Here is a 19908-nt window from a genome sequence, read left to right as displayed (position 1 = left end):
GGTAAGACAGACAAGTCATGGAGGGCATTCAGGTTTCCTCCCACTGGCGGGGGTCAAGGTGCTGCACCCCTGCTCCTTCTGCCCAGGCCTCAGGGCCACCTGCTCTGTGCCCGGCTCCCCAGTGCATGGCCACCGGACTGTACAGGCAGAGAGGTCTCTTCCATCTGACTGTCAGGAGGGGCCTGAGAGCAGAACCCTGGTCCAGGGCCAGGCGCTGGTAGAGAGTCTCTGCCTCACTCCAGGGAGTCTGTATCTCTGCAGCCTGGCTGTGGCCACGGTCCATGCATCTTCCTGAGAACTTAGTGTGAAGTTATTCGCTGGATGATTTGTCCCCATTTGTCACCACAAGTGGATTCTTAGAGTGAGCAGGCGACCTGTGGGGACTGGACCTGTGACAGTGTGGCTCAGAGAAAGCTGTCTTCTCCTCTTGGGGAGGAGAACATGGAATTGGGAGCTCACCTCCTCCCAGCAGCTGACCGTGATTGCTCCCCGCCTTTTTCTCCACCGTACACTGCCCCTCCCCGCACCATCAACAAGCCAGGCTGCTCCTTCCCTAGCCTCACCATTGGCTCATCTCTTGTTTGACGAAGTCACACTGCACTGGAGTTGGGAGGGACATTATTTTTCTTTATATGGTATTTTCCCCAGGATTATGACAAAGGGAAAAGGAGCTTTGAAAGCTAGGAAAAAAATATAAACAAGAAAATAAAAATCGCCCCTGTCCCTACCCCTTGGAGGAAATGTGAGTTTGTGTGTTCAGATTTCTATTTCCTTCCAGAGGTTTCCAGGCCTTTTTTTTTTTTCATATGGAAATCTTACTGCACTTATAGCTTTGCATCTCATTTTTGAATTATTTTGAAATATGTATTATAGGCATAGGACAGCACAGCCCACCATGAACCCCAAACAACTGCGTCCCTGATGGTGAGGGTCCATCCTGGGCTACATACCGAGACATCCTCTGGCAGGGCTCGGTGAGGGGACACCCCATCCACAGGGAAGGCACACAGTTCACCCCACGGTGCCCTCAGGGTCTGGGGATACTGGTAATGCCCACCCTGACCTCAGGCCCACAGCATCCCTAGCTGTGAGGGCTAAACGGCCCCTGGAGGTTGCATCTTGGCTCGGCTCCCGCACTAAAGAGGAGTGGTGTCGGAGCCCTGTGACTGCGAGGCGCTGGAAAATGACAAATCGGACTGCCTTTGGGAAAGCACGCTGGAAACCAGACTGCTGCTCACAAAGGGGATTGTTTATTAAAACCACTGCTGCTGCTGACCATGACCTGGACCTGGGCCGTGGCCAGCAAAGCACTAACCCATCATCTCTGGAAAGCCGCAGGCCGGCCGGCAGCCCTGCTGGCTGCACAGAAAAGCATCCGCGTGGGCAAATGGAATAAACAACTCTCCCCTCAGCACTGCTGACAAAATAACCCATGTCCTGGCTCTGCCGGCGCAGAACAGACCGTCTGAAAAGTAGAAAAGAGGAGAAGGAGGAGCAGGTAGCAAGACTAGGTTGGGAAACCAACCAACGAGGCAAATACGAAATCAAGAGAGAAATTTAAAAAAATCACAAGACAAATTAAAATCTAAACACAACATACCAACATTTAAGTAGGTCTAAGAGGGAAGTTTATAGTGATAATGTTTATAGTGATTCTTTCTACATTAAGGGGGGAAAAGATCTCAAATAAACAATCTAACTTTATACCACAAAGGACTAGAAAAACAAACTAAGCCAGAAGTTAGAATGAAGAAAATAGCAAAGATCAGAGTGAAAACAAATGAAATAGAGACTAAAAAATACAATTTAAAGAGATCAATAAAGCTCAGAGTTGGGTTTTTGAAAAATATAAACAAAATTGACAAAGCTAGATTATGAAAAAACATAATATTTAAATAAATAAAATCTGAAATGAAAGAGATGCTACAAAAATAAAGAGGAGACGTTACAACTGATGTCACAGAAATACAAAAGATCATAAGAGACTGTTATAAACACTTATACACCAACAAACTAGATAACTTAGAAGAAACAGGTAAATTCCTAGAAACATACAACCAACCAAGACTGAATCCTGAAGAAATAGGAAATCCGAACAGACCAATAATGAGTAACGAACTTGATCAGTGATGAGAAGTCTCCCAATAAAGAAAAGTCCAGGACAAGATGGCTTCACTGGTAAATTCTACCAAATGTTTAAAGAAGAATTAATACCGACCCTTCTCAAATTATTCCCAAGCATTGAAGACAAGGGAACACTTCCAAACTCATTTACGAGGCCAGCATTGCACTGACACCAAAGCCAACAAGGAAACCACACACAAAAAAATACCAGCTAACATCCCTGATAAACATAGTTGCAAAAATCATCAACAAAATATTAGCGAACCAAAATCAATAGAATTACAAAATCATGATCAAGTGGGATTTATCCCTGAGACGCAATGATGATTCAACATCTGCCAACCAATCCATGTGATATACCACATTAACAGAATGAAAGAGAAAAATCATATGATCATCTCAATAGATGCAGAAAGCATTTGACTAAATTCAATATCCTTGCTGATAAAAACTCTCAACAAATTAGGTATAGTAAGAATGTATCAACATAATAAAGGCCATACATGACAAGTCCACAGCTAACATCATACTCAAAAGTGAAAAGCTAAAAAAGTTTCCTCTAAGATCAGGAAGAGACACCATGCCCACTCTCACCCCTTCTGTTTAACATAGTACTGAAAGTCCTAGCCAAAACAAGAAAATTAGGCAAGAAAGAGAAATAAAAGGCATCCAAATTAGAGAAAAAGAAGTAAAATTGTCTGTTTGCAGATGACATGATGTTATATATAGAAAATCCTCAAGACTCCAGCAAAAAACTGAGAACTGATAAACAAATTCAGTAAAGTTGCAGGATACAAAAAACAACATTCAAAAGTCAGTTGCATTTCTACACACTAACAATGGGCTATCCAAAAAACAGAAATTAAGAAAACAATAACATTTAACAATAGCATAAAAAATAATAAAATACTTAGGGATAAATTTAAACAAGGATGTGTAAGACCTGTACACTGAAAACTTTAAAACATTGGAAGAAATTGAAGACAGCACAAATAATTGGAAAGATATCCCTTGTTCATGGATCGAAAGAAATAACATTGTTAAAATGTCCATACTACCCAGAGCAATCTATAGGTTCAGTGCAATCCCTATAAAATTTCAATGGCATTTTCCACAGAAATAGGAAAAAAAAATCCTAAAATTTGTATATAACCACAAGAAACCCCAAATAGCTACAGTAATGATGAGCAAGAAAAGTGAAGCTAAAGGCATCACACTTCCTGATTTCAAACTATATTACAAGAACAGTATGGTATTATCTAAAAAAAACAGACACATAGATCAATGGAACAGAATGGAGAGCCTAGAAATATATAGTCAAGTAATTTTCAACAAAGGTGCCAAGAGTACACCAAGGGGAAAAGATAGTCTCTTCAGTAAATGGGACTGAGAAAACTGTATCCACATGCAAAAAAAAAAAAAGAAAAAGAAAAAGAAAAAGAAAAAGAAACTAGACCCTTATGTCATACAACTTACAAAAATCAACTCAAAATGGACAAAAGACTTAAAAGTAAGACTAAAGTCATAACACGTGTACAAGAAAACATAGGGAGTAAGTTCCTTGACATTGGTCTTGGTAATAATTTTTTTTATCTGACACCAAAAGCATAGGCAACAAAAGCAAAAATAAACAAGTGGGGCTACATCAAATTAAAAGGTTTAAGCACAGCAAAGGAAATTATCAGAAAAATGAAAAAACAACCTACAGAATGGGAGAAAATATTTGCAAATAATATATCTGATAAGGGGTTAATAACTAAAATATATAAGGAGCCCTTGCAACCCCATAGCAATCATCATCATCATCATCTAATTAAACAATGGGCAGAAGATTTGAACAGATATTTTTCCAAAAAAGACAGACAAATGGCCAACAGGTAAATGAGAAGATGCTCAGCATCACTGATCATCAGGGAAACGCGAAGCAAAACTACAATGAGCCATCATCGCGCATGAATGTCCATTAAGAAAAAGACAAGAAATGACAAATGTTGCTGAGGAGAAAAGGGAACCTTTGTGCACTGTTAGGGGGAATGTCAACTGGGCAAGCATTATGGGAAGCAGTATGAAGTTTCCTCACAAAATTAAAACTAGAACTACCATATGATCCCGCAATCCCACTTCTGGATGGACATCCGAAGGAAATAAAATCACTACCTAAAAGAGCTACCTGCCATGAAGAGATCTCCCACGTTCACTGCAGCCAATATATGGAAAAAACCTACATGTCTGTGAACAGATGAATGTGCTAAAGAAAAACACAGCATGCATATTGTATTGTGCATATACAGCACACACACATATACAATGGAATATTATTCAGCCATGAAAAGGAAGGCAATCCTGCCATATGTTTCAACATGGATGAACCTAGAGGACATTATGCTAAGTGAAATAAGCCAGACAGAGAAAGACAAATACTGTATGGACTCTTTGGCATCACTTATATGTGGAATCTAAGAAGAAGAAGAAAGTTGAATCCATAGAACCAGAAAGTAGAAAAGCTGTTGCCAGGGACTGGGGGTGGGTGTAAATGGGGAGGTGTTGGTCAGAGGGTATAAACTTGCCATGTTAAGATGAGTAAGTTCTGAGGATCTAATTTACATCATGGTCACTAGAGCTAACAATATTGTATTATATACTTAAAGTTTGCTAAGAGGGTAGATCTGAAACATTCTCACACTCACAAAAGTTAACCGTGTGAGGTGATGGAGGTGTTATTTAACTTCATTGTGATGATCATTTCACAATGTTTATGTATAGCAAATCATCACATTGTAGAGTTTAAATATATTACAGTTTTATTTGTCAATTATATTTCAATAAACCTGGGGGGTAGGGGGATAGAAAAAATAGAATTGAAAAAAGGACAGAGCTGCCTCTGTCTTGCTGTGTGCTCTTGGGAGGGCTTCCTAACCTCTCTGTGCCTCACTGACTTCATTAATACGATGGGAATCTCCTCTCCCCTCTCCCGGGGCTCATAAAACACGAAGACCCCTGGGTTCCAGGGGTGTAGACAGGCCTGTGGTTAGGGTCCATTCATAGGAGACCCAGGCAGAACAGTTGTTTCCTGCTCCCACCTGAGGCAGTGAAGACTTTGGCAGGAGTCAGACTCTGGGTCATTTGAGGGATCCGCGCAGCCTGGTGTCTGGGGACTTTGTGTCTGGGACAGTGACTGCTGCCTTGGGCTCAACTTCTGACAAGATGGACAATTTGGCTGCATCCCTGGTGCACCGTCCAACAGTGATGCCCATGAGTGCCAGGAACAAAACAGTCTGGGTGGTGAGGGTGGGGGCAGGGGAGTGGACAGAGAAAACTGAGTTTCTGAGAACAGGCCCTACTCCTCAAGCCCTGCCTCCAACGCCAAGCCCGGAGGAAGACAAAGGAACCAGATTATGGGAGAAATGACGGATCTCCGGATCTCCGAGCTGGCCCTCAGCCCCGCGCAGCCACTGGCTTCCTGTGGGACCTTGGGCAAGTCCCTTCTCTTCTTCAGGCTTCAGGGCAAAGGAGCTCATATGTAATGAGGGTGCACTAGAGGCCAAGTTCTTCACACGCATTCTCTCATCAAATCCTCAGCCCGAACTCCATGAGCTGGGAACCATGACCCCCCTAAGGAGCCCGGGGGCTCCCAAGAGGTGAAGTACTTGCCCAAGGTCACACAGCTCGTTTGAGGCTACATGGCATCTGTGATGGAAAGAGGGGGAGACCAGGAGTCCTGAGAACCCACTCAAAGGGCTCCTGATTCTGCAAACCCTTCCAGCAGGTTTGTTGCCACATGATCTTCTCAGCCTTTCTCATCCCCACTCTGACATCCCCGCACAACGAAGTCCTATAGACAGTGCCTCCAAAATGTACGCCAAACCCCTATCTCCCTGCAGTGAGTGAAATGAAAGCCAGATCACATCACTTCTCCCACACAACTCTGCAAAGGCTTCCTACTGCCTTGGGAGAAAATTCCCACCTCCTACACCTTGGCCCCTGGGAACCCCCGTGACCTGCACTGGCCGGCACTGCAGCTCCGCCTTCCATCCCTCCCCATCTCTCACGCCCATCAGCCAAGTGCATCCACACTGGTCCACACACTGGACAAGCTCCTTTCTGCCTCAGTGGCTCCCTCTGCCTGGGTATCTGCTCCCCTGAGCCTCACCTGGGAGGCTCCCTCTCGTTATTTCGTCATTGTCCTCCCATTCTGCACCCAGGCACTCTCCCATCACCCTGTGTTGATTTCTTGCTCTCTCGTTTCCCCTTTCAGTGCCCGTCTCCCCAGCAAAATAAACGAGGCATTGTATGCCCTGCTCTCTTCTCTGCGCACGCCCAGTTTTACAGCCCAGGGCACACACAGTAGGGCCCGGCATGCATATGGCTGATAACTCGCCCCAGGCCCACCTGGTTCCGGAAGAGCAAGGCCACCACGCCACCAACGAGCTCGATTATGAGGCAGATCCCAAGGATGTACATAAACTGAAAAACAAAATTCAGAGATTCGCCTAGAGGGGCAGAGGAAGCGCCGCCACTCCAAGGACAAGCTCATCGGGAGTCATCGCTGTCGGATGACAGCGCCTCCCGGGCCGCTCGCCCTTCCTCCTGTGAGGACACAGGATGTGGATGTTCGGAGGGAAGGCCCGTCTTTGGAGCCCGTGGTCAGGAAAAGTGACTCAGCTGTCAGCCCGACTGTTACCGAGGTTTGTCCCAGGGACCGAGATGGAAAAGCATCCCGCCATCCCCCCCCCCCCCCCCCCCCCCCGCCTCCCTCAACCCCACAGGAGAGCTGGTCCTCGCTCAGGCTGCTCCAGAGGGGACAGGCCTGGCTTAACGGGCAGGGCAGCATTTCCAGCTGTGCGGGCAGAGCCCCTCGCAAGGGGCTTCCCAGACTCCCAGGGTGGTGAGGAGAGTGAGACAGAGAACATGCACCCCACCCCTGCGCTTCATCTCTGTACCAGCATTGTCCAAACGGAGGCCAGCAAATCCCAGCCTCAGGCAGCACCGAGGCCCTGCTTATAGGGCTTTCAGGGGCCTCCCATGTGAGGAAGACAATGTGGGTGCAGAGCAAATGCGTCTGCCTATCTGGTACCCCCAGCTTTGAAAACCCATCCTTCACCCCATAGTAAGGGGGGCAGGAGGGCGGGCCCCACCCCTGGCCCCAGGGCAGGCCTTCTGAGTCCTGGGATTGGGGCCAGAGTTACCAAGAAAGATTCCCTGGGATCAAGAGCCACAAGGACTCTGTTGGCCTGGGGCTGCTGGCGACCACCGCTGAGGGAAAAGAAGGGCAATGCCAGGTGTCCAGCTGGGAGGTGTGGGGAGAGAGCCCTGGGCGCAGCCTGCACCCCTGGACCCAGGGTGGGTTTGCTGGTTATGTGCGTTAAGAACTCACTACCAACTGGTTGTTGTTTCACTTGGTCTCATTTTAATGTGGTTTCAACCCCTTCCAACTGGAGTCTGGACCCACAGAGGGTGTAAGTGAGTGAGAAGGCTAGTATTCAAATCAGCCTTCATATGCAGAAGTGGAGGTGGCCACTGTGGGCAGAGAGGCTGGTCCGGGAAACGCTCCAGGAGAGCTGCCTGAAGGCCTGGGCCAGTCTCCCTGCCTCTCCCGGGGACTCCAAGGACCTGCCACCCACCAGCTGAGGGGTGCGCGGAGCCAACTCACAGCTTGGAGAAGGCACAGGTTGTCTCGAAGGGAGGCCAGCACGCCGACGAAGGAGACGATGAACATGATGACTCCCAGGAGGATGAGGATAATGGCCGGGGCCAGAAAGGCACTTTCGAGGGTTTTGTATTTCTGCCGCTCGACCTCTGCATAGATCCCCACTGACAGAACCAGGGTCCCGATCAGCTGCAGCGAGAAAGCCGGGAGGGAGAGGTGAGAAGGACTGGAAAGCACTAGATTTTCCTCCGAAGAGCTTAGTGAGGGCTGTGGTACCGGCCATTGGGGGGGCTCACCCAATGACTGTCCAGGGAGGGAACCTGTTAGAGGCTGAATTGTATTCCCCCCCAAATTCCTATGCTGAGGTCCTAACCCCCAGGACCTCAGTGTGACTGTATTAGGAGACAGAGCCTGTAAAGAGGTAATTAGATTAAAATAAGGTCAGGTGGGTGGGCCTTAATCCAATGTGACTGTTGTCCTTCTAAGAAGAGGGCATTAGGGCACAGACATACACAAAGGGAAGACCAATGGGAGACACAGGGAGAGGACGACCACCTACAAACCCAAGACCGAGGCCTCAGAAAAACTGACTCTGCCAACACCTTAGTCTTAGACGGCCCGCCTCCAGAACTGTGACAGTAAATTTCTGTTGTTAAAGGACATACGCACCCCTATGTTCACAGCAGCACAACTCCCCATAGCTGAGATCTGGAAACAGCCCAAGTGCCCATCAGCAGAGGAGTGGGTTAGAAAACAGTGGTGCATCTACACAATGGAATACTACGCTGCGGTAAAAAAGAAGGAGTTCTTACCACTTGCAACAGCATGGATGGAACTGGAGAGCATTATGCTAAGTGAAACAAGCCTGTCAGAGAAAGGTAAATATCACATGATCTCACTCATTTATGGAATATAATGAACAACATAAACTGATGAACAAAAACAGATCCAGAGATAGAGAAGCATCCATCAGACTATCAAACCTCAGAGGGAAGGTAGGGGAGGGTGGGGGTAAGGGGAGAGATCAACCAAAGGACTTATATGCAAGCATATAGGCCTAACCAATGGACACAGACAACAGGGGGGTGAAGGCATGAGAGGGGGGATGGGGGGTAACGTGGGGATAAGGACACATATGTAATAACTTAATCAATAAAAAGATTAAAAAATAAATATATAAAATTTAAAAAATAAATAAAATGTTCTGTTGGTTAAGCCCCCTAGTCTGTGGTACTTTGTTATAGCAGCCCTAGCAAACTAATACAGACCCTATTTGGAAATCTCAGGAAAAGTCTTGGTGAGTCAGGGGGAATGCCCGGTGGAGAGTCAGAGAACCTGGGCCTTGCACAGGCTGTTCCATTGCCTGGAATGCACTTCCTCCTGAAATCCACATGGCTCACTCCCTCACCTCCTTCCTGCCCTTGCTCAGTTGTCACCTGTGCGTGGTGAGGCCTTTCGGGGGGCCACCTTGTTTAAGAAAGAATCCAGCCTCCTGACACCCTGATCCCATTTCCCTGTTTGACTTTTCTCCTTTGCACTTGCCAGCATATGACTTTTTCCCTTTGATTTTGTAATCGTTTGTCTTCCCCACAAGAATATAAGCTCCGCGCCAGGAGGGGTTTTTTCGACTATTTCGGGCATCCCCAACAGCCAGTACTGCCCTGACATTTAGGAAGTACAATCAGCGTTTACAACCAGTGTCTGCTGAATGGATGCCAGCTGGGCTTCCCAACAGACCCCCGTGGGTGTGAGGTCAATGCTTCCTACCACGTCTCTTGCCTGTCCAAGGACTCTGACTTTCCAGGCCACACACTCCCTAGCGCAGGGGCAGATCATGTGGGTGCAGAGCAAACGCATCTGCCTATCTGGACTCCTCCACTGAGCGGAAGGCAATGTGGGAGCATAACCAGAAGACATGGTGCTGCCGGCTAAGGCCCGAGGAAAAGAAGTGAGGGATAATTCACATGTTGGCAAGATGTGCCATGAGCACAGATAAGCCAACATCTAGAACACTGAGGAGGCTGTCCCTTCAGCTACTGGCCTACCCAGCCTTCAATTGGTTATGCGTGCCCTCCAAATAGATCCCTTTGACTTCTTTCTAAAGACTGTCCTGGGTAAGGGCAAGGATGCCAAATGTCACACAGACCAACCTTACTTAGAAACACCAGGTAACAGGATGACCAGGGCACCAGGATCCTTACCCTCGGGTCCGCAGTCTGCTGTATTTCACAGCTAGGTGCCACTCCTTTGGTTTGAAAAGGTAATTGGGTTACAGAGATCCACTCTCCCCAAGTCTAGCAGGAATGTCTTTCCAGTACACATGGGCCAGGAAGTGCTGAAGGCATTGACAAACTCAGTGGTAAGCCAGTTATTCACACATGGCCATATCAGGAAAACTGTAAAATGATGTCATCAAATTCACCCACTTGGGTAAACATTAAGATTTATAAGGCAGGGCACAAACGCACACACGGCCCTACCCAGGAAAATGGTGATCCCGGGAAATGAGCCCTACCTTTGTAAGAGAAAGGTTAAACAAAGCCTATCTGGTCACTTCATGCTCCAAAACCCAGAACACGGTGAAATTGTTGTTCAAGATCAGCCTAAACCCTGTGGGGCCTTTGAGAACAAGGGCGGGCAGCTTTAGAAAGCCAGCTCCCCGCTTCCGATCACTGCACTTGCAAAGAATCACTCACTCAGCCCCGACTCTGAGCCAGTCACAGAGGCGGCCACCCCTCCACCCCAAGGCTGAGGATTATGGTTAAGGAAGAACCCCACAGGGAAGCACAGTCCTCAGAGCCCAGGCAGAGAGTGACTGTGAGGACGAGGTGAACTTGAGGGCTACAGAGTCAGGGCTCATTTTCCATCTTTTATACATATAATTGATTTCAGAGAGGGAGGGACAGGGAGAGAGAGAGAGAAACATCAACGATGAGAGAGGATCATTGATCGGCTGCCTCCTGCACGCCCCTTACTGGGGATGGAGCCCACAACCCCGGGCATGTGCCCTTGACTGGAATCAAACCCGGGACCCTCAGTCCGCAGGCCGACGCTCTAGCCGCTGAGCCAAACCAGCTGGGGCTCATTTTCCATCTTGATGGAAAGTGTAATCCTCATGCTGTCACTGAACCAACAGGAGAACATCTTAATATTTTCACAATTGACCCATATACTTTTGAGAGTCCTACGTTTCCTGTTGTAAACAAAGAAAACAGTTCTTCTCGGGCAGGATGGCGAAGGCCTAGCCGGCCTCCCTCCCTCACTCCCCCATGAGGCTGTGCTTCCGAGGTAAGGTGTCCTGCTTTGGAAACCATCTCCAAAACACCAGCACTGTTGCTGCCCAGTTCTGAGCAGAACGGACCCCAGCCCTCTCCATAGAGGCAGAACTCAGCTTCTGTTTTGACAAGCTCCCCTGAGCCCCAGGGCCCACTCCAGAACAGCATGTCGGCAGGAAACAAAACTTCCTCCTATCGCCCTCCTGTTGCAAAGCACCACAACATTTCCAGGCCACTGAAGCCATAGGGAAAGCTATCATGGCAAATGCCAGCCCAAGCCTCCCGACTCCCCCACCGCTGGGTACCCACGGCCCGTTCCTCCTGGGCCACCTCGAGGTGCTGCCACCCCAGCTCTCCCAGAGGCCTGGCAGGCAACCCCAAGGCGGCTCCCCACACAGCACAGGCTGATCCGGGCTCCTCGGTTCCCAGAAACTTCAAGATTTCCAAATGATATTTACATCTCCGATGACATCAGTTTATGTTTCCATTCGACTATAAAATTAACTGTCAATGCCAGTGTGCGATCACATCCACTCTTCTCTGCTAATTATAGCCCTTCCCCAGGCGGCCGGCCACTCCAGCTCCAGCGCAGGAAGCAAATGGCCTATTTGTCAAGCAGGACAGCTTTAGCTAAACAGGCTGGGGCAGGGGGCACACAGCCACGCCCAGGTGGGGCCAAAGAAGGAAAGCACATGCTGCCGGCAGCCTACAGACCAGGCCCAAAGCCTTCAACAGGCTGCTCAGGAACCGGGGTGCCCAGCGTGAAAGGGGCTGAAAGCCCCCCTTGAGCCCCACAGCCTGGGACCCACCTTCCTCTCTGCAGGGAGAGGCCCAGCTCCATGCAGCTGTGGGAAGCAGGAGCCCCATGAGGCACTCCAGCACCTGTGTTTCCTCCTCCAGGAAGCATCTGGTCACTGTCCCCTCCACAGACTGTCTCTCCCCCCCCACCCACCCCCCCAACCCCGCCTCCAGCTGGGGCAAGTCTGCACTTGGAGGGGACGTGAAAGGCCCAGTTTCACTCCAAAAGGCACAAACCAGGCACCTATTGTGCTCTAGGTCCTGAGGTTACCAGGGGCCACAAGACTAGACATGGGGTAAGACTGGAGGAGGGGAGATTGGGAGATGCTAGAAATGACCTCAATGGTCCTGTGGATGGGATCCAGGAGGTCTTTCAATTGGGGTTGGAGAAAAGGTCACACCTTTACTTCTGTTAACCTCTAAGGGCAATGTTCCTGGCACAAAGAAGGTGAAGGCCTCTTGGTCTGTGGGAAGCAAGCTGCAGTTCCTGCTACGGAGAGACAGGGGACTCTGGGAATTTGAACAAAAGTGAGAGGAAGAAAGGAATTGTCAGAAAATCAGGGTGGGCTTCCTGGAGGAGCCAGTGCTTCCTGGAAGGCCCCAAGCACGGGTTCATTCTAAAACTATCTCAGGGGGCACTCGAGCCTCCAGGGTTCCGTGTTGGGCCCAAACCAAGCACTTTTCTGAGTTTCTAGCTTGAAGATGTGGGGGAAAGCTAAACTCCAAGGCCTGAGAGAGGTTTTAAATGAGATGGGGCTAGCAGGGTCCCTGCACCCAGCTGACAAACCCTAGACTTTGCATCCTTCAGCCCTTCTGTCCCAAGGCCACCTCCTACTCAGCACACTCTGTACCAGCTTCTCCTCCGCCCAGATCAGGGCTGGAAGAGATTAAAGATGGGAGTTGGCAATCCGGGCCTCTGTTTGTTAGTGCAGTGTCCTGGGCCATGTCACCCCCCCTCTCTGAACCTCATTTTTCACCTGAGGGACAGTAAGACCTGCTGCCATTTATGAAGTGCTGTACAGCATCCCCCAAAGTGCTAGACCTGCATCATCTCCCTTAACCTTCACACTCCTGCACATCCTAGAAACGATGAGTCTCATTGTGTAGACCAGGCTCTGTGGATCATAGGAGGAGTCGAGTCATCAGGATTCATGACAAAAACCTATCTGTCTGTCCTGCCACTAGGACCTCCAGATCAGCCTTTTGCAAAGATCTGGGAGAGAAATGATCTGAAATGTCTTTGCAAAGGTGCCAACGGAATATTCTATGATGTTGGTAACATTCAATGTGGTAGCCACTAGCCACAGGTGCTAACAAGCTCTTGAAATGTGGCTTGTGTGTCTAAGGAACTAAATTTTTAATTCTATTTTATTTTAATTTGACCACATGCCATCGTATTGGCGTACTGGACAGCACGGATCTAAAGTGTTTCTCATTGATGCTGTCTCTTACCACTCTTACACTGTTGCTTTCTGAAAGTAGAGAGAGACCACTCTTAGTAAAAAATCATGTGTCCTAATCACCCTGCCACTAGCTAGAGGAGGTTCCATAGTATTCACTGGCTTCATTCAGGAGAAAACCATCTCTCCTCCCACTTTCCCCAAGAAGGTGCAGTTCCTGATGCCCACCTCTCCTTCCCCTAAGGAAAGCAGGACAGACCAGACCCAGAGGCCCTGGCAGTGCCCCTAACCCAAACTGATACAGGGCCAGACCCACCTCCAGGACTGCAGGGCAGTATTCTAAGCTTTGGGGCCCCTGAGCCCGGGTGCCACTGACCGGACCCCATCCTACCTCCAGGCAGCCTGTGCTTGAGGAACAGGGCTTCTTTCAGCCCCAAATAAAGCCAGGCCTTGAGAAAGCAACAGAGGCTGCCTCCTCCTGCCAACAAAGAAGCCGGCCCCTGGTCTTCGTCACTGGGCTTTGCTGTCAGCTCTGCCTTGACCCTGGACCTCATTTTAAAAACTGGAGATCAAGTGCAGAGGACTCAGTTAATTGCCATCCTTGATCCACGGCGTTCTCCCGCATAGCCTGCTCTGGTTTGTTATGTAACGAGTACATTTATTAACCAGTCCTCCAGCCCCACAGACCTGCCATGACCCACTGCCATACACTAGGGTCCCACATATGCCTAGGCCAGCTTCTAGCTCCCTGCCTCTCCATCAGTCAATCTACCCCTCAACAAACCTCCCCATTGTAGTGACTATAGCTTTAGAACACATCTTAGCACCTAGTAGGTCAAGTCCCTCCTTCCTGTCTTCTTCAGAAGTGACCGGATATTCGTGGACCTTGACTCTTCCTTATACATTTTAGAATCAATTTATCAAGTTCCATGAAAAAAACACACACACACAAAAAAAACAAAACCTGCTGTGGTGTGACTAGAGCCTCCCGAATCCACAGAGCCCTTTGGGTAGAACTGAGGCAGGGCTTCCTACCCATGAGCCTAGTGTATTCCTTCTTCACTTATGTCTTCTTGGTCATGCTTTCTTTAATGAAAGTGCTCCCTCCACTTCCCCCAGGCTTCTGCATGGCTGACAGGCAGCGCTGGGGAGAGACTTTGGGAAGTATTTCCCAGGCCAGGCCCTCCAGCGAGGCCCAGGGTGGAAAACAAGCCTCTGAAAACAAATCTCTCTCAGAAGCAGAGCGGGCACACCAGCCTGGTGGCTACCTTCCTGTCACCAACGGTGACAGCGACTTGATTTAAAAGACTCCCACGTGTTGTCTGTTCTCTATATGGTGAAGTTTCTTAGAGGCCTCTCTCGTCAAGTTCTCACCCTATGATGTTTCACATTCCTCTGGCAAAATAAAAACTAAAAAGACTCCCCCCCCACACAGCACATTCCAGGCTGAGAAAGGCCTACCGTAAGCCGTAAGCCGGAGCTTTGCGAGCCCAGCTAATCTCCCGGGCCAGGGCCAGGGCCAAGTGGGCTCTGACTGAGAACCACCACACACACGGAAGCCGAGGGAAGAGCTGCCCAGCCCCAGACACGCCTTGGGGAGTTTGGGGCAGGCAGATGGGAGGTAGTGTGACAAATGCCTCATAAGGACTCTCTGAAACAGAGCAGTCCCTTTCTCCTGGGAAATCAGGGAAGGCCCATTGGAGCTGGGCCTTGAAGGGTGCCCGGAGTCAGACTTTGTACACTGGCCCCGCCCTCAGCGTGGGGACCGGTCTGGCATCTGTTGGATAAATGAATCTGAGCAAGTATTTGCTCCGTGCGCCTATGAGCCGGAGAAGAAACTCTGGTGACCCCATCCCACAGTGGAGCCGTCCAAGGTTTAAGGATAAGAGTGACTCGTGGTCCATCCAGAAACCCTGGAAGCAGCCATGGGAAAAGGGGAGTCAAGAGCAAATCACCTCGCCCCAACACTCCTCTCTGGTTTCCTTTCCTCGCCCTCTCGGGACCCTTCTCTCTCCCCACCTTCCATGTGTCTGAACCGAGAGTCAGACCTGCCTCCCGGGGCTGTGCTCTCCTGGCACCAGGGTGATTATCTTCCCAGATCTCAGCCCCAGGCCAGGCTGACTCATTAGCCAGAGGCCAATCAGAACCGCAGCCAGTGCTCCCCGGAATGCAGCCAGGACCCAGGCTCTGGGAGAGGGGACTTCCTGCTCAGGCCACTGAGAGCAGCACCCGAGGCCTAGGGTTGGAGCGGAGAGGCTAGGAATGATGAATGCAGACTGGGGTTCCGGGATATGGGCAGGAGGCTAGAGATGAAGACCTATGCGGGGTTGGGGTGGAGCTGCTTCCTGCTGGGGTTCACTCAGGGGTACGTCCTGTGCCGAACCACTGCTGGTCACCCCTCTTTGTCTTCCTGGCCCAGTTGGCTGAGGCTCCACTGCTCAGGGCTGCAAGCCATTGGCCAGAGTGGGTAAGATGACCCCTTTTTCAGACCCTTTAAAGAGACACAGGCTCACAGAGGTGACAAGGAGCTTTGTCCTAGACAACGGCTTTCGGTTCAGGTCCCAGCAGCCTGCTAGTACCCATACCCGTCCACCAGGAAGTGAGCCAGGCACACCCCCCAGTCTTCCCCTGGCCTGGGGTCTTTCCCAGAGATAGCATAGGAGTTGCCCAATGAGACCCCAAGTGAGGACAAGAGCAACTTCAGGGAAGGGGGATGAAGGGGGGATCCCCCATGATCTTACTTCTCCCTCACCATCTGGGCTGCTGAGAGGAGAAGCCACAACAAAGGAGGGAGCCACCAGAAGGGGGCAGGCGGAGGAGGGCCAGGCATGGGGGAAGGGGAGGAAGAGATAAGGGAAATTCCGGCCATGAGTGCAGAAGGCAGTGAGGCCTCACAGTCAGGGCACACCCGCCTGAGTTGGGCGCATATGAATGAAGGCCGGTCTCTATATAATGTTGGCAATAACAGGGCTTACTGTCTCATGCTGCTTCTTTTTAACGTTAGGTCTACTTTTATATCTAAGGAAAATGAATCAAATTCTCTTGATTCATTTTTTCCCCTTTGCCCAAAATCCCACATCTGAACTAAACCCTTCCTCTGCCCCTAAACTAGGATTGGAAGGCAGAGGAGGTGATCAGATCACACATGTCAGTGCCTGGCATTGCAGAGCCTTAAAGAATGTAAGCTGACCCACTACAAATGCTCATGACTCCACAGAGGTCAAAGGGCAAACAAGAAAGGCGGCAGCATCATACATTGGAAGGAGCACTGACCTGGGGCATGGGAGCCTGGGACTGTAATCCCAGCTCCGTCACTAGCTCCCATTCGACTTGGGCCTGGTGTCTTCTCCTCTCCTGAGTTCTCCAAGCTTTCCCTCCAAGTCCAGGAAGGTCACGCTTCTGCATGAGAAAGGCCCTACAGGGGACCAAGATGCCCTTCCCAGCCCAACCTCAGAGGAGGTACACGCCTTCAACACTGCCGGCCACAGCAGCCGTGGAAAGGAGAACAACGTTTTTTTGGGAATAAAGCCAAAAGGGACTAATGACCATCCTCCAAAGCTCAGCTCTAAGCCCTCCTCCCCCGGGCAGCCTTCCTGGGTCACCCCAGCTACAGGGATCTCTCTTCACTCCTGATCGCCTATGAAATCAACAATGGGAAGCCCTCACTGGTACTGATATTTATAGTATTAACTATGCCCACTGACAGGTAATTCCAGGTGTGTATTACCTCCTGCATTCAGGGAATGGTGGCAGAACCCAGCAACACACATACCATCTTTGGCCTACAGGACTTCACATTATGTAAATACACTAGTCCCAGAAGTTCATAGGAATTTTGATGGCTCCGCTCCCAGACCACATTCTCCTGACAAAGCCATATGGGAAGTGGTTAGGGCCTATGCCAGTTCACAGTGGCCTAATGAACCACAATGGCCCTGAAGCAAGATGCCACACGGAAGTTCCTGGCACCAAGCAGTTGCTCAGTAAACGTGACTTCCCCTTCCCCAGGAAAGAGGTAGGACGGATGTAACACTAACATTTCAAGACTCAAATCAGACACCACAAGCCATTTCCCCTTTAGAGGCACTTTGGTCCAAGGATAATTCAGGGGAGGGGGAGTCCCTACTCTGAATTCCAAGGCAGCACCCACTGATCCAACATACATCTATTAAATCCCAGTCACTGGGAGTAAAAAGATACCGAGTTCCTGCCCTCAAGGAGCTCATTCTACTAAGAACACCTACTCACCAACAAATGCAGCAGAAACAGGGAAACACGGGGGTAGAGGGGACTGAACATGCAGAGAGGAGGAAATGCTACATCCTGGGCAACCCAGTGAGATCACGGAGGCTTCCTGGAGGAGGCAGTGTTTGAACTGAGCCCATGTAATGCATGCATTTGACAGGCAAGAATTTCTGAAGTGGACAAGAGTTTCAGGTGCCCACGAGGTGCTTCAGAGGCAGCAGCTCAGCATCGCTGGCGCCAAGGGCAGGTAGGTAGGTGGAGGCCGGGGAAGCTCACAGAAGGCAGACCCCCAAGGCCTGGTCTCTCAGGCTAAAACAAACCGTTTATACAGCAAGTGAGAGGGGGAAAACATGTTATTATTACGAATATGGTTTTATTTATTGGCGTGATCACGTATTAATTTATGTAATGTCTGGCCACTGGGGTGTGCACCTGAAACTAATATAACGATGTATGTCGACTGTAATTGAAAATGATTAAGAAAGAAAATGGTTTGGCCTTCCCGGATCACCCACCCCCCCGAGCACACTTTGAGAGCAGCTGCTTTAGGAAGGGGGAGCGGAGCACAGACAGAGCAGCAAACACAGAGCCCCACCCAGCTCTGGTGGAACTCACATTCTAGTTGGGGAGAGACAAACAAGAAAAACACGTAGTATGTCCTGGTTACACGTGCTCTAAAGAAAAACAAAACAGCAGAACAGGAAAGGAAGCCAGGGAGGCTGGGGGAGGGGGCTGCCATTTTAAATCGCAAAGACCTGAAGTAGGGGAGGGGTCTCTGTCATCTACATGGACATGTGGACGAACGTCCAAGTAACTACCAAGACTTTGGAACATGCCCTTGAGTTTAAGGAGTAGCTGCTGCAGCATGACAAGGGGTGAGTGCAGATACGGTGAGAGGGCAGGGGCGGGGCACGCCAGGTCAGGTGGCGCCCTTAAAGCCACTGTGAGGACTCTGACTTTTGCTCTGAGTGGGTGGGAGGCACTACAAGTTTGTGGAGCACTGATCTGGTCTGACTTTGACTTTTACATGAGTTACTCTGGCTGCTATGCTGCCAACAGAGGGGGCGCAGGCGGGGGGGGGGGGGGGGGGGGGGGGGACATGAAAGCCAGAGGGAGAGCAATCAGGAATCTACTGCAGTAACCAGATTCCAGGTGACGCGAGCCTGGATGAGGGCAGGTGCATGGAGGTGGTGAGAATCGGGCAAACTCAATATATGTTGAACTTGAAATGGGGAAATCACTGAAATAATGTAAGCAGGGGAGTCACATGCTCAGATTGGCTTTCAAACGTTCTTTCACCCAGCTGAGTATTCACACAGCCCCAATGTCTCCCCATGGCTTACTCGTTTGTTATCGTGGGGAAACGCACATTTACAATGCAGAGGGCTGGCAGTCCAGCTTGGCATGGCCAGCAGGGGGTGGCCAGACATCACGTGTCTCCTAAGGCGGCATTCTGCACCTCCTGCCGCGCCCCATGTTCAGTGCTCCTGCGGGAAATGTGTGGCCTGAGCCCAACCAAAGGAAACTGGGAAGCAAACCCACAATGCTAATGTTCTGCAGATCAACAGACCCGGAGGCTGCAGGGAACCAAACAGCAAAGGTCGTCCACATGGGGGAGGTTAAGGAGACTCGGCACAACCACAGCAATGTGCGAACCTTGAGTGCACCCCGAATTGGGCAACATAGCCCACAAAGGACATCTGGAAAACCACTGAGGAACTTCGGATATGATCTGCATAGATCAGTGGTTCTCAACCTTCCTGATGCCGCGACCCTTTAATACAGTTCCTCATGTTGTGGTGACCCCCAATTTTATGGTTACAAACTGAACATAATTAAAGCATAGTGATTAATCACAAAAGCAATATGCAATTATATATGTGTTTTCCGATGGTCTTAGGCGACCCCTGTGAAAGGGTCGTTTGACCCCCAAAGGGGTCGCGACCCCCAGGTTGAGAACCGCTGGCATAGATGATGCTTTATTTCGCGGTGGTTATTTTTCAGGACAAGGTGGCATGTGGGAGAAAGCCCTTTCTGCAAAGCTGAATGCTGACGTATCTGAGGGTGAGATCGCAGTGGCTGCAGCTTCCTTTCAGCTGGCTGGCAAAAAAGAAGGATATGTATTGAAAGATTAAGACAAGATGTTAACAGTTGGTAACTCAAGGGCACACAGGTGTTCTTTGAACTCTTCTTTCGACTTCTCTGTGGGTTTAAAATTTTTTTAAAAAGAAGTTTCATTTCCACTATCCCAGCTTGAAGAGGAATCACTGACTTCGTACTCTCCATCTTGCAAAAGAGAAGAGGCCTCTCCAGGCCCCATCCCAACTACATCCCAAGCACGAGACCAAGGGACCAAAGGCTCCACCAGGGCCTGGTGGGTCTCCCAAGCAGGCAGTGGGTACCGGCCCTGGGTCTTCCA

General features: G+C 49.7%; 1 protein-coding gene across 4 annotated transcripts in view; it reads right to left on the bottom strand.

The window, feature by feature from the left end:
- TSPAN15 (tetraspanin 15) overlaps positions 1 to 19908 on the bottom strand; it is a 48670-nt gene that overhangs the window by 15723 nt on the left and 13039 nt on the right. For 2 of the 4 annotated variants that reach the window (XM_036336945.1, XM_036336946.1), the window contains exons 2-3: positions 7775 to 7960; positions 6514 to 6588 (exon numbers count right to left, since the gene is read on the bottom strand). The exons of 1 other annotated variant lie outside the window; for it this stretch is intronic. In XM_036336945.1, the coding sequence (XP_036192838.1) occupies positions 6514 to 6588; positions 7775 to 7960 (261 nt within the window). The remainder of the gene's footprint in view (positions 1 to 6513; positions 6589 to 7774; positions 7961 to 19908) is intronic. One more of the 4 variants, XM_036336947.1, reaches the window with a different exon arrangement.

Source organism: Myotis myotis, unplaced genomic scaffold (assembly GCF_014108235.1).
Source record: "Myotis myotis isolate mMyoMyo1 unplaced genomic scaffold, mMyoMyo1.p scaffold_m19_p_15, whole genome shotgun sequence".
Lineage (NCBI taxonomy): Eukaryota > Metazoa > Chordata > Mammalia > Chiroptera > Vespertilionidae > Myotis > Myotis myotis.
This window is presented reverse-complemented; position numbering and strand designations above follow the sequence as displayed.